At 30.0% G+C, this 13,961-nt stretch overlaps 1 protein-coding gene across 1 annotated transcript in view; it reads left to right on the top strand.

Moving 5' to 3' along the window:
* Rab3-GEF (Rab3 GDP-GTP exchange factor) overlaps nt 1–10,959 on the top strand; it is a 68,848-nt gene extending 57,889 nt beyond the window's left edge. Inside the window, exons 33-35 of the mRNA XM_085958743.1 lie at nt 869–915; nt 5,199–5,839; nt 6,737–10,959. Of these exons, the coding sequence (XP_085814869.1) occupies nt 869–915; nt 5,199–5,839; nt 6,737–7,034 (986 nt within the window). The 3' untranslated portion in view covers nt 7,035–10,959. The remainder of the gene's footprint in view (nt 1–868; nt 916–5,198; nt 5,840–6,736) is intronic.
* Nucleotides 10,960–13,961: the final 3,002 nt, after the last annotated feature.

The following is a 13,961-nucleotide window of genomic DNA, read 5'->3' as shown; positions in this document are numbered from 1 at the left end:
ACCTATTGAAATACATAGTGGAGAAATCAACCTAACTAGCATTTTTTAGTTAAGTAACTTTAATTTTACTTTCAAAAACGAGTATGATATAAATGATATGATATAAATGATATCAAAGTAAAATATTCAACAAATTGTGTTAATTTTTGGCAATCTGCTTTTGTGGTTTAAATTAGGGTATCAATTACATTAATTTATTTTTAACTGACATCAGGATTTCTCTAAATTTTAGTTATAACGTACTTGAACTTGCTAATAATTTAATAAACTTTTTTTTATTAAAAATTCACAAGAATTGAGAGTGTTACATCCTTTTATTGAAAATACATAATTTGAAAGCACCTCAAATATTATATATATACATACCTACTAGCAAAAATCTTTGAAATAAATAGGATGATGAATAGTTTATTAAATTGTTAGCGAGTGCAAGTATTTATTATAATTAACTAAAATTTGGAGAAATCCTGACGTCACTTGATAATTAATTTAACTGATACTTTGATTTTCACTACAAAAGTCGATTGTCAAAAATTAATGCAATTTGTTGAGCACTTCACGGTGTAAAAACTACTAATTGATTTCATCGTAATTAGATAGGACGCACATAAAAGAGTGTTACATTCTCAAATGTTGGGTATTATTCATTGAATAAAAAATAGTTTATTAAAGTATAATATTCTTGTTTCCACTTATTACGGACTCTTTCTTTCCTTATTGGTGGCCTTTGGAATTCAAGAAACACTTAGAACTGTCATAGGGACTCCCAAGTCTTTCTTTCTTATAATCCATACAAAATGCAGTTTCCCGACAGTTATTAATTTTATTGATAAATTTTTTATTATGGGTATATGTATTCTTGTTTCAGATCCCAAAACGAGGCAGGTTTTGCAACGGAAATATCGATCATCAATGGTATGTAGCTTAAACTTAAGCGTTGTTACCAGTGGCGAAGACTTCCTATTAGAGGAAAATAAATATGTAGCAACTGAAAAGAGCTGTAGGTACACACTTGAGAAGTAAAGTTTTACTTACGATGAATACACAGTAAAAAATCTATAAAGTTTTAATAGCTAACTGACAAAATGACAAGTCGTGTAGGTACACTTAAAATAACACATTACGAAACTCGAAATAAAGTCACTGATGTCTTTGAAAAAAGCAAATAATCCCATATTATGATGTAAATGTATGACGCTCTCTGTCTCTCTCACTTTGCAAACGCATACTGTATTATTTACAAGCCACTAAGGAATTATGGATATATTTTTATTTGACGGATGGCGCCACTGTTATTCATAAATTTTAAATGCGAAGATTATATTTGAATTATTTAATACTAGTCACAATTTAAATCATATAGATTATTTGCACCGTGCCTAAAAATACAGTACCTACAATCATTTTACATTATTTGTAGTAGTAATTGCATATTATTATGGGGTTGCTGCCAAAAGTTGGGAAGTCTCGAAATCATGTTATGGGGTAATTGTAATTTGAAGTGTGGCATGCCCTCTAAAATCAGGCATAATGCTAATTTTATTTTCCTTTATGTGTATGTTCTATATTTCAGATGAGCTTGATTTTGTTTTCTAGCATACATATTTATATAGGTATAGACACTTAATCCGTTGTTATTCTAAATGCATAAATTATCGACTTAACAACTTTTGGCAGCAACCCCATATCGTGGGGTTACTGCCATAAGTAGGTAAGTCTCGAAATCATGTTATGGATTAATTGCAATTTGAAGTTTGACATGCCCTCTAAAATCAGGCATAATGGTAATTTCTTTGTGCTTTTGGATGGCCTTGAATTTTTTTCTAGCATACATATATATTATATAGACACAATCCATTATTAACTCTAAATACCTAAATTTATCGACTTAGGTACCAACTTTTGGCAGCAACCCTATGAATGTGGTAATAATTCTAGACAAAAGTGAAACAATCGTTTATAGTCTTCGCCACTGACAGGTACCTATTATTAAGTACCTACTGTATGTAAATCTATGTCAAAAAATTTTGAAATGTCATTAAATTTAATAAATAATATTGTTGAATTATGTCTCATTTAAATTTGTTTCTTCATATTATTTAATACAACTTTGCAAAATTACAAATTACATTGTAATGTCACCTACATAATATACCTACAATCCAAAATGTTATATTTTTTCTATATTTTTGCATGTCGCATTATTTTTTGTTTACATTGTATGTACTAGAAGTGGGAAAATTGGTCGATTTTGAAGACTAAGTATACTTACTACCAGTATACAAATTACTTAGTATCAAACTTGTTGCATAATACTTACTAGTATTTGGAATACTATATAGAGCGTTTGGCGTGCGTATGCGACATAAGTCTCATACTAAACTATAAAAACTACTCATACGGAACTAAAACTTAAAAAAAACTTAAAACTCCATATTAGTATTTGAAATATCGGCTTCAATAGAATCGCTAAAAATCAGTCACCTCACCACATTTCCGAGGGAATGTGCTGCTACAGAAAATTTATTACCTATTGTTCATACATAAGATGATGTCATTCACATGCATAGACTAATAAATTTAAATTTGTGCTATCGCATTTTTAATGTCAATAGTATTGAAAGTCTTCCAACTAGCCAGCGACTCGCGATGTTTTTTGGAACAAGTTTATTGGGCCACACGTACTGAGTATAGGTAGTTTCATTCGATACTTGAGTACACAAACTGGTGACAGTATTTCCAACTCACTTCTAGTATGTACCATTTCAAAATAAATAATGACTATTGTAGCCTGAAACATACAAAGGAGCTATGTGCCAAAATGTTCAGTGAAGTTGTATGACACAATCGAATTGACTTAGCCATCCATGTTGATGCTGTATATCAATTTTATTAGTAATGAAGGGAACAAATTAAATACACAATCAGAGGCGCGTCAAGCGGAGGTGTTAGGTGTGCGATATGGTAATAATTTAATAGGCAATAATAATATTTGTTATGTATATGTTCTATGTATATGTAATATATTCAAAAGTATTTAAAATTTTGGCACTTTAATCCTTTGTCAATTCCAGGTTTCAATTACATTAAATCATCTGATTTGATCTATATGTAGGTAATAGGTACTTAAATTTCTTCTAAAATCACCAAAAGTGAGTCTTTTATAAGGAAAAAAATGCTGTGAAAAAATACTTTATTTGAAATGATTTAAAAAAAATTCAACCCACAAAAGATTAATTCAATTAATGAACTATTATTATATTCAATTATTGATATATTAATTTGTCATATAGGCTTAATATGCACCAAAATTAATATTTCGTTATGTAACATAAAGATATGGCCTAAATAAGTAGATAATTTGTAAAAAAAAGCGTTGAAATAAGAATTTCATGAAATATAAAACAATTTTCGAATTAATGTTCTTCTAAATAATCATTGGTAATTTCGATACCTACCCTGGTTCTACATGGAAACAACTTAAAATCTTAAGGTAATGATGCCATTCGATGTATTTTTTCTGCCGTTATAATTTTATAAAAAAAATCTTGAATGTCATAATATAATCTAATTCCTACCTAACCAAAACTATTTAACCCTTTTTGGGATTAATCATTGTTGTTATTCTATACAGGAAAATCAGGAATGGTTCCCTGTCCATGAACTGATAACTGAAAAAAATCATTGAGCATTGCTAAATTCCAAAAATGATAAAATAAAAAGAAATCAAACACATTATCCACAAAAAAAAGATTTTAAAATTGAAATGAAAACCTTAAAATGCCATTGTCATGGAATTACGTTTTTTGAGTTATTTTGTAATCTAATCCTAGTATAACGATTTGCTAATTAGATTACTTTTGCATTAAGTAGCAACATATTTATGTGATAAGCCAAGGTAAAAAAAAGGTAAAGGCAAGATAAAAAAATCTACATATTCTTAAATACAGTATACATAATATTATTATATAATTTCAATCTTTTTGATTTTATTACTTATATAGTGTGCTTATCATTATTTCATGTCTATTTTAATTAGGTATTCATTATAGTTTCCTAAAATTCTTAGTGCTTATTTGACATTCTATCTTCTTTCCTGCGTTGTGTGTTGATGTGAGCTTTTCTATTTTATGTTGCATGTGTTTCCAGGCCAAAGAAATCACAAAGTCCCTCCACCGATGTTTCTCTGTTTCCGTAATGCACCGAATGAACGATGGCTCCCTTCCAGATAACTTGTCTTTGTATAAAGTAGAATTTCCTCTTTGACGAAGTCTATTGCATGTGAACACATCTTTCTTGTGAATTGTAAGCATTTATATTATTTTGTGTTTTATTATTTACATTAATTCTATCCCCTGTCTATATACACTACACATTTTTACATACATAAACAAATGACTGCGAAAATAATACATTTTCACCAGATATGTACTATTTTTTTTTTTTTATATTTATGTATTGGATGGACACTTAAGACTGCTTTACATTGTTTTATAACTCGTTTATTTAGGTATCATTTTACTGTAGTTGTACAGAAATTATTAAAATGTTATTGTACAAGAAAATCAAGATTAACTATCATACCGATGCGAGAGTGGTCCATTTTTTAAATCATTTTATTGATCAAGTTATTGTCCATATTTCATTTACGATTTGAAAGCTCATGCAGGTATATGATGCTATTGTGACTAGGGTCAATGTAATTTCGTTAAATTTCAAGATTCTGAAATTCCCGCATTAAAAATGACAGAATCCCGGTATTTAGAAATTTTTGTGATTTTTAACAAAAAGAATATGTTTTTTTTATTAAAATGATGGTATAATAATATAAAATAAATGCTACCTCGTGTAATATTATGTAGGTGTCTACTTACTTTCACGGAATTACGGGATCAGAGATAAGATACACAATAATTATTATACTCCATATAGATTAAATTATCAATAGGAATTAATAATAATGTTACCTATGTTAGTAAACGTGAAATTTATTAGGTACAGTTTTAGCTGTGTTAGCATTAAATTCATATTACGACTAATATCTTTTGGGCTAAATATAGGTAACTATATTATGATACAAAGACATAATTTGTAGATACTTGCCTAGTATTTGAGTCATGCAATTTTAAAAAACTCGATACTTTTTCTTTTTCTTTATTACAACCAATTAATAATTTTAGTGTTCTACCATATTTCAGGCTGAACAAATATGTTACGCAGTATTATGCGTATTTTCGTATCTGGCAGCTGGACAAGAACAAAAGAAGCAAATCTTGCAGCAGGCCGCTCGAGGGCCTGCTAATTTACCTGATCAACCTGCCACGGAAGAAAGTCAAACGCCTCCCGCACCCACTGCCGGGAAGACAACTAACCCTACGGTGACAACTGGAGCCGCTGCAAGAAAACAAGATCCTAAGCCGACCACAAGTGTGGCCGGTTCTAATGTCAACACAAGAACAACCGGCGGAGGAAATATCAGTCAAGGGAACAATCCGCAGAGAAGCAACAATGAAAGGACAGGATCCAACCAAAATTTTGATAATCAGTCTGCCCCCGGTCAAGTCGGAAGCCAGGCGTACGGAAGCGTTCCTCAGTGGAGCGGAAATGACCGGGTTCCTCCTCAAAATGTAGAAGGCGTTCAAAATTCGTCAGGAAACTCTCCGCCGAGGCATCCGCCGCCCCCGTTGATACCCCCGCGGCAGAATTCGCAAGGGCAGCTGATGTCGGGGCCCACTCGACAGATGAGTCAAGGAAATCCACCCGCCATACCACCTCGGAGGCCACCCGCCCCGCTTTCTATAGGCAGGCATAACACAATGCCCGATTCGCAAGAGTTTAGGTAATATTTTTTAAAAATTATGATACCGGTAGATACACCATTAGACAAAATGTATTACAACAGTAGTGGTAGTTATTTTTATGTTTTACTATTTTATTACAATTTATATTATGTATTTATATTATGTATTATACCGCTTAGCGTTAGGCTACAATAATAATTTATTAACCCATTGGAGACAATGGGCTTCAATCGCTGTTGACTAAGTGATTCTGGACAATCGGCTTTTATTTTCAAATATTTATTAAAACCTTGCATATTTAAAAAAAGACAATTTTAAATTAAAATATTTAGTATATTGAAATTAAATATAATAAACAAATTGTATCAGTGTTAGTAAACTCTAAATATAAAATTAAATCTGGCTGTTGGGTCATTATTACTTTGAAATCTATCTCCAATGGGTTAATGGAAAAATCAAAGATAATTGTAGATATTCAAAAATTATTGCAAATAATATTTTATTGCTGTTATTAACCTTCGTTTTTCTTGACAAATAGTTTAAAAAAGGTGTTATGCTGACAAAAATATTCGAAAAAAATGTATTTGGAACATCAGATTAATATTTTTGTCTGAGATTTATGATTCGATTCTTTTGAACTGATAATCGATGCAAAGTTAAGAAGTTACAAATGATAATTATTATGTTCGCTTTTGTTGTGAGAATTTGAAGTTTGGGTCCAAGAACCACTTAACCGGCTTAATACATAAAAATGTAAACATTTGTTAAAAAAAGATTACTGAGTTACAGTGGTCTTGAACCCGACTCCTCGGCATTGTATTTGAAACAAAAAATGAGCGCAGACGAACCAGCTCGATCATGCACATCACAATTCACGAATACACTGATGCACATTAGAAGGATATCGCAAAATAATATCAGAGCAATCTTTTCAGGTCATCGTCGACATCTCAAAAATCAGGCACATCCATAAGCCCAATCTCACAAACCAGTCCCACATTTAGCCAACACAGCGGGGGAAGCCCCGTTCAGTCACAGAGCCCGCCGCGCCGGATGCCGCAAAGGCAGGGCTCCATCTCGGGACCTTACTCAGGTCCTAATCCGTTTGTCACTCCGCAGAGAACGACGGAATTCGTGATTCCTCAGCGGCACGGGAGCCAGAGGGGCAGCCTCTCGAGGCAGTCTTCCCAATCCTCCCAGGAGATGTCGGCCAGCCCACCGCGCCGCCGCTGACAAGGGAGGCTCTCCTTGCCTGTCATCTTTGGCGAGGATGACCCCGAAGCTTGTGTCGTTCCCTCTTGCTTGCCTTGGAAGTTTAGAAAGTAGACGATTGTAGCTTTCTCCTCAACTTTATTATTGACCTATTTACAGCGGTTCTCAGTCATTGTTATTATGGTCAGAAAATACACAACTTGAAGTCTTACAAATGATCTCAATTATTATTTATTATTTCTTCTATAATACATCTTATTCAGTCGAACCTATGATCTCTCTTCCTAAGTTATTTTTAAGACTATTTTCACAATAATTATTCTTCTATTACATATTTTATGCAATAATATACTTAACAAATCTAAACATAGTACCTAACATATTGTAAAACGGGGAGAAGGTGATCGATCATCGAGTTTTGTTTTAAAACAGCATATTAGCTAGTTATAATTTAAAAAAAATTAACATGTTTTTGAAGTACTATCAAGTAAATCACCATGTTTGGTCATAAGCGGAACATAATATGAAACTCCACAGAGTAGAAGTTTTAGTACCCAACATGATTTTTTTAACGAAAAATAGTTGTTAGCCATGGGCAATCCATTGGGTCCTCGCAATGAATTAAACACAACATGTATTTTTTGTATTCAGCCGCAGGATATCCACGACCCGTAGTTTTAAAGACGGCACTTTACTAAGCAGTCATCCAATTTTGTAATTAACACAGATTGTAATTTTCGTGTCTTATTTATCCAGTGAAAGCTATTAATTGGCCTACCGTTTATGTACAAAAAACGGTTTAGAGACATCCGTAAGATGCAAGAAAAAAGACGATTATTACAAGACGTGACTAAATTTTTGTCGTTAAGAATGAGGAAAAGTATGATAAATTACATAAACATAAACAATACTTGACATACCTGACATTTTTTTTGAAAAAAAAAGTCAAAAGACCCTGAATTTACGAGATTTGTCGTAATCCATTAAATATCGGGACGTATTCATGGCGGTACGAAAAAATAAATCCCTATAAACATATATTTTTTGGAATAATCATAAATACTTGTATTTCGGTTAAACACTTAACTATGATTTCGAGATATGGCAGTGTAGTGACAGTAGTGTAAAGTACAGCGTGTATACACGCTCATTTTATATGAACGGCCTTGCGCACACGGAATTGAAGATAGTATAAACGCGCTTATGGCATACATCAGATTTAATAAATATGTTGAAATTTCTTACGTATAGAGCCTTCTGTGATTTCAAAAATACCAGTTGGTCATGCTACGTATGAAAATAAAATTAGTGGTTCTTTTATGCCATGATTTTCATACGTATACGCTCTATAGAAGATGGTTTTTTGGTCAAAAATAAAATATGCTCTGATGTTAACTTAAGTTATAGAGATTCGAATTGTATGAATTGGTTAATAACTAAAATTGCATTCACCCCGTTTTACTGGTACCTACACAATATCATTCATAATAAAAAATATATAGAAAATGTTCATTTTACCATTTAAGTACCAATTATTCAATGTTACAAATCGATGAATACAATATCACCTATCACCACATCGTACAAAATATTAACTAATTAATCGAGAAATGTGTTACAGTAAGTAATTCTGATTTTTTTCGAACTCAGCCTTAAAAAAATGAATTGAGTTGTGGAAAATTCATATAATTTTTCTTATCTTCAATAATAATTCTTATAACGACAACTGTAAGGGATAAATTATAAGATCTACTAAATAAAATGTTTACATTAGCGCAAGAATATAGATACTCTGGCACAGAAGTTTAATATAGATGAGATGAAAATCTATAGATTTGGCACTGAAATTTATTAATATGTGATATCTGACGTCATGTAATAATAAAAGCCGCTGACTTTGTCATGTAAATAATAATATATATTTTGTGTTATAAGAGACAAGATGAATAATGTACAATGTGCGTCATAAGTCTTTTTCTTTCACGGGGGTACTAACTGCGGTGTTTTGTTTGTAATGAATAAGGCTTATGTCGTACTATGTAGTGTAAAAATCAAAGAAGAATTCCATTCTATCATAATAATTATTATTACTATGTATCCATGTTCAATAAATATTTCATATTTACTTCATATCATCACTAATATAGATGTGTTATTCTTGATTCTAGGTGTACAGATTAATCAAATCAAATATTTTTCGGATAGGTATATTAAATTAATTGTTCGTTGGTCAAAATTGGGCTGGTAACCTGATGTTATTAAGACCATCGTAAAATATAGTAAATTTGTATGTAATCACTGTAATAATAATGGAAATTATAAAGATTAGTTTAAAAAAATTAAATGTACGTAAATGTATGTGTAAGTAATGTATATTTTCAATGCTTCTTTTTAAATGTACCTACGTAACAAATCTAATGATTTGAGTACATAATAATAATTAATGCTTGCTCTATTTATTTATTTACCTTGTATTATAAATTTTAGCTGTTGAAATTATATCTAAATGGAAACTTATGAAGTAAATGTTGTATCATTAAATACTATCATAACAAGTGTAAAATAAAAAAAAAATAATAAGGTTTATGAGAATCATAATTGCAAAAAACACTTTAATCTCCAATAAAAGCAAATGAGTTATCTGTTAATTAAATTCAACCATCTTTAATTTTTGCTTTACCAACCTACACTAAATTTAATGATTATAATCCTTTTGAAATTGGAATGATTTTTAATATTCAAGAGTGTAGGTACTTATAATGATGTATATCATTTAAATTATATAACGATCTATAATTTTTGCTGTATGCAATAAGTATAATATTTTTGAAATTGGAACAAATTTTTGTAGCCGTGAGTGTAGGCACTATATGATTATTATTATAAAGTTGTATTACAAATTGAAAAGACGTTATTAAGAATAAGTTTTTAAAAAGATATTGGTAGACAATTAGGTAGGTACGTACACACCACTGTTACTAAGCAACTGTATTTTCGAATTTATGATACGAAAAGCATTAATAAGTTTGAATATGTAATTATTACAGGACATATCTAGAAGGATTCGAAAAGATAAGAGATGTAAATAAAGTTGATGGTATAATTATTATAATTTTAAAATTTTGCTGCATATTATAAAGATGTATGTATAATATTGTACTTACTTAAATTGTTTGTAAAAATAATAATAAATATAATTGATAATATTAAAACGATTATGTATTAAACAAATATTATATTTAAAGTGTTTTACGATGTCTCAATCCTATGATACGCTGTAGAAAATTTTTATACAAATTATTATTCTTGTTGCAAAATATTTTCGGCGACAATTTTTCTGTGATCCCCTAGAATAGTTTATATATATATATATATATATATATATATAATAATGAAAACCTCTATATAGAACGCTTAAATGTTTTATTTAATTAAGTATAGTTGTTTGCTCTTATGGGAAATGTGCAATGAATTGAATAATCCAAATAATTATACATACCTAGTTAATTACAAATTTACCACCTTTTTAACCATTACGAGACTCAGTGCGCACAGGTTCGTCGCTCCCATGTGTGCAAAATTAACACTGCACGACGACGGTCGAAGATTTGTCATTTTTTTTAAATTAAACTTGAAAGATCACCAATTTTCACAAAGAGATGCTGCCAGCCGACCAATTTAAAAAAAATCAACAAAAACTTCCATAAATCTATATAATAGAAATCAATGCATTGACCGTAAAACAACTATTTTAGGTTACTCAATACCTTATAAATAAAGTATTTCCATAAAAGTCATGTAGGATATTGACCCAATAATCTAAAATTTTGGAAAAAATCTCAAATATTTCACTTTATTGTAAAGATTGGGGGCTTATTGTTTTTATCAGGGCGGCTGTATCTCTAAGGGTGCGCCTGAGTGCACATAGTGAGTATTTCATTTCAAAGAACATATAAACGTATTGCAACACTTATTTGTCCACTTTATTAATCGAAACCTAAGTCAACCGCCATCTAGTCATTTATATCTAATTAAAAACAAATAATTAATAATAGTATTTTTTGTAAATTCTTTGAAATGAAATACATAGTTAAACTTATTTTTATATTAAGAAAATTGATTATAAAATTCATTACTTAAAACTATAATGGTGAAATATGAATAATATCTAGGTAGGTATTTACTTAAAGTCACTCATAATGAAGTGAGTAGGTGTTGCTAGTACCAACTTTTAAAATATACATTTCAGGAAAATTACTTCTGCAGAAGTATTACACATTATTTTCTTTATGTTATATTTTACGTTAAAAAATATAATAATTAAAAAAATATATATTTTTATGCATTTTCAATATCGTGAAGAGTTACCAAAATACTCCACTGTATTATTATATCATGATTACGTCCCTAAATAATATTTTGTTATGTATTTTTTTTTTGGTTATTCTTGCTAATTTTTGTGATAAGAACCTTTTGCCTTGATGTTGTATATCAATAGATAACTATGTATGTACAATAGCAATAATCAATCTTGAAAAGTATTAATTAAAATACATTCATGTTAATCCTATTATAATCTGTCTTTATAATAAAAATTAAAAAAAAGTTCATTAAACCTATTTCAATTTTATAATATTTCATTTTATCGTATCAATTTGAATTAAATACCGACGCACTTAAACAAAAATGTGGATATAATTCTGTGACAAACTGCCCTAAGATTATATGTTAAAAAATGTTACTTTCGGGAGAACATTAAAACAAAATGAATTCTACATTTTTAGATTTTACAAATTTATTGAAGTATTTTAAAAATTCCATCAATCTCTGGCTTCAATATGTTCTAGATTAATCTAGATTCTAGAATATAAATGAATCTGCATTGTACTAATTAATATAAACAAAGAGGTTTATAATAGTGATATAAAATTTGCAGTCATACATATATTTGTTTTACAAAATTTAACTTGTCTAAAGGGCGCGTCCATCATAAAAATATTAAAGCAGTTAAATCTAAGTTTAGTGATTTATATAAGTTTAATAATATTACAAAAATTCAAATTATTCGATATTATATCTAAAATCAATGTTTTAAACCATATACTTACTACATTATCCACCTGCTCGTTATATTAATCGATTTATTGTGATAAAATCAATTATTATAAAATCCGTTAGTTTATAAAAAAAATCAATTCATCCTAACAGCATAACTACTAATTTGACTATCATCAGAGAGTATGAACAGAACAAATTGTCTAACCTATTTTAAGTTTTAATTTATTAAGTTGTTATTGTATAGATTACAAATTTTAAAATTCAGAAAATAAATCTAAAATTTGATAAACCAACTTATTATTTGTTGAGGATTTTGCTCGTGTACCTATTTGCAATACAGTCAAGTTATACAAATAAAATTTGCTTTTGAAAATCTGGTGTATTTTATTTAAAACCCAATTTACCTTAGTACTCGTATTCCAGGTAACTTTGTCCCATTCGGCTAATTTTGATGCACATTATTTTAGCTATCTGTAGTTTTTGCAATAATTTAAAATATATAACATGTATTTTTTTGTTTAACTATGTTAATCTTGAGACCGAGAGTAGTGAAAGTTACTATTATTGGTCGAGGTCTTTCATCTTTTCTTTAAATTCTCTTTACCTCTTGAATGTCTTTATGGTCTAATCTAAGAAAAAAGCTCCCTCCTATTCACTTGACGATTTTGTTTTCCAGTTCTCTGTACGACGATTCTCTTTCCTCGATGCCAAAGAACATTATATTTCTTTGTCTTATCTGTTTATCCAGAAAGTACAATCGTTTCTCTTGATTTTTGATCATTTCTTCCAGTTTTTATATTTCTGCTCCCATACAAAAATACCTTAGTCACCTCCGTTTTGCCGATGATCTGGTTCTGTTGTCAGAAACAGGCACACAACTACAACTCATGATCCATTCACTGAACGAAGTCAGCAAACAAGTCGGTTTAGAAATGAACCTATCAAAAACAATGCTGATGACGGACGGCACAGAATCAAAAATTTCAGTCGACAACGATGTACTTACCTACACAGAAAATTACGCCTACCTGGGGAAACAAATTTGTATTGACAGGAAAAATAATGAGCTGGAATTAGAAAGAAGAATAGAAAGTTCTTGGAATAAATACTGGAGCTTAAAGGAAATATTTAAAGGCGATATGACAGCAAAGATAAAAAGTGATGAACTCATGTCTCCTACCATGCTTAACATATGCCTGTCAGACCTGGAGATACTCTAACATAGTAAAGAACAAAATCACCAGCTGCCAACGCGGTATGGAACGTAGTATGCTAAATATCAACAAAAGACAAAAAATAAGACACAAAAATAAGAAATATTTCAAAAGCCACAGACGCTCTAATCCATGCTCAAAGACTTAAATGGAAATGGGCGGGCCATGTAGCGTGACTACAAGATGAGAGATGGACAAAAATAATTATTTCATGGAACGTCCCAAAAGGGAAACGCTATAGAGGAAGACCCCATGCGAGATGGCAAGATGACATAAAGACAGCGGACCCAAATTGGCTACAAATAGCTAAAAACAGAGTCCAGTGGGACTCTTTGGAGGAGGCCTTCACCCGTAGAGGGGTTCTTACAAACCAAACAAACTAATTACATATCACTTTTTAATTTATACACATTATCTAATAGTATTATCTACAAAATAAAAAATCTTAATATAATAATATATAATTATATACTTAATTAATATATAATATAGAAAAAATAATAATAATTAATATTATATAAACTGGAAAATAAGTAGATAATATATAGATATATAAACATAACAGATATATTCATAGGTTATATATATAATCATTAGATATAGTCAATCAACTGTCATTTACTTTTGTTTGTAAGAAATAAAAAGGCTTTTTTATTATTTATTTATAACATGTATT

This window comes from Rhyacophila brunnea, unplaced genomic scaffold, assembly GCF_057557595.1.
Source record: "Rhyacophila brunnea isolate RB1 unplaced genomic scaffold, BYU_Rbru_1.0 scaffold_8, whole genome shotgun sequence".
Lineage (NCBI taxonomy): Eukaryota > Metazoa > Arthropoda > Insecta > Trichoptera > Rhyacophilidae > Rhyacophila > Rhyacophila brunnea.
This window is presented reverse-complemented; position numbering and strand designations above follow the sequence as displayed.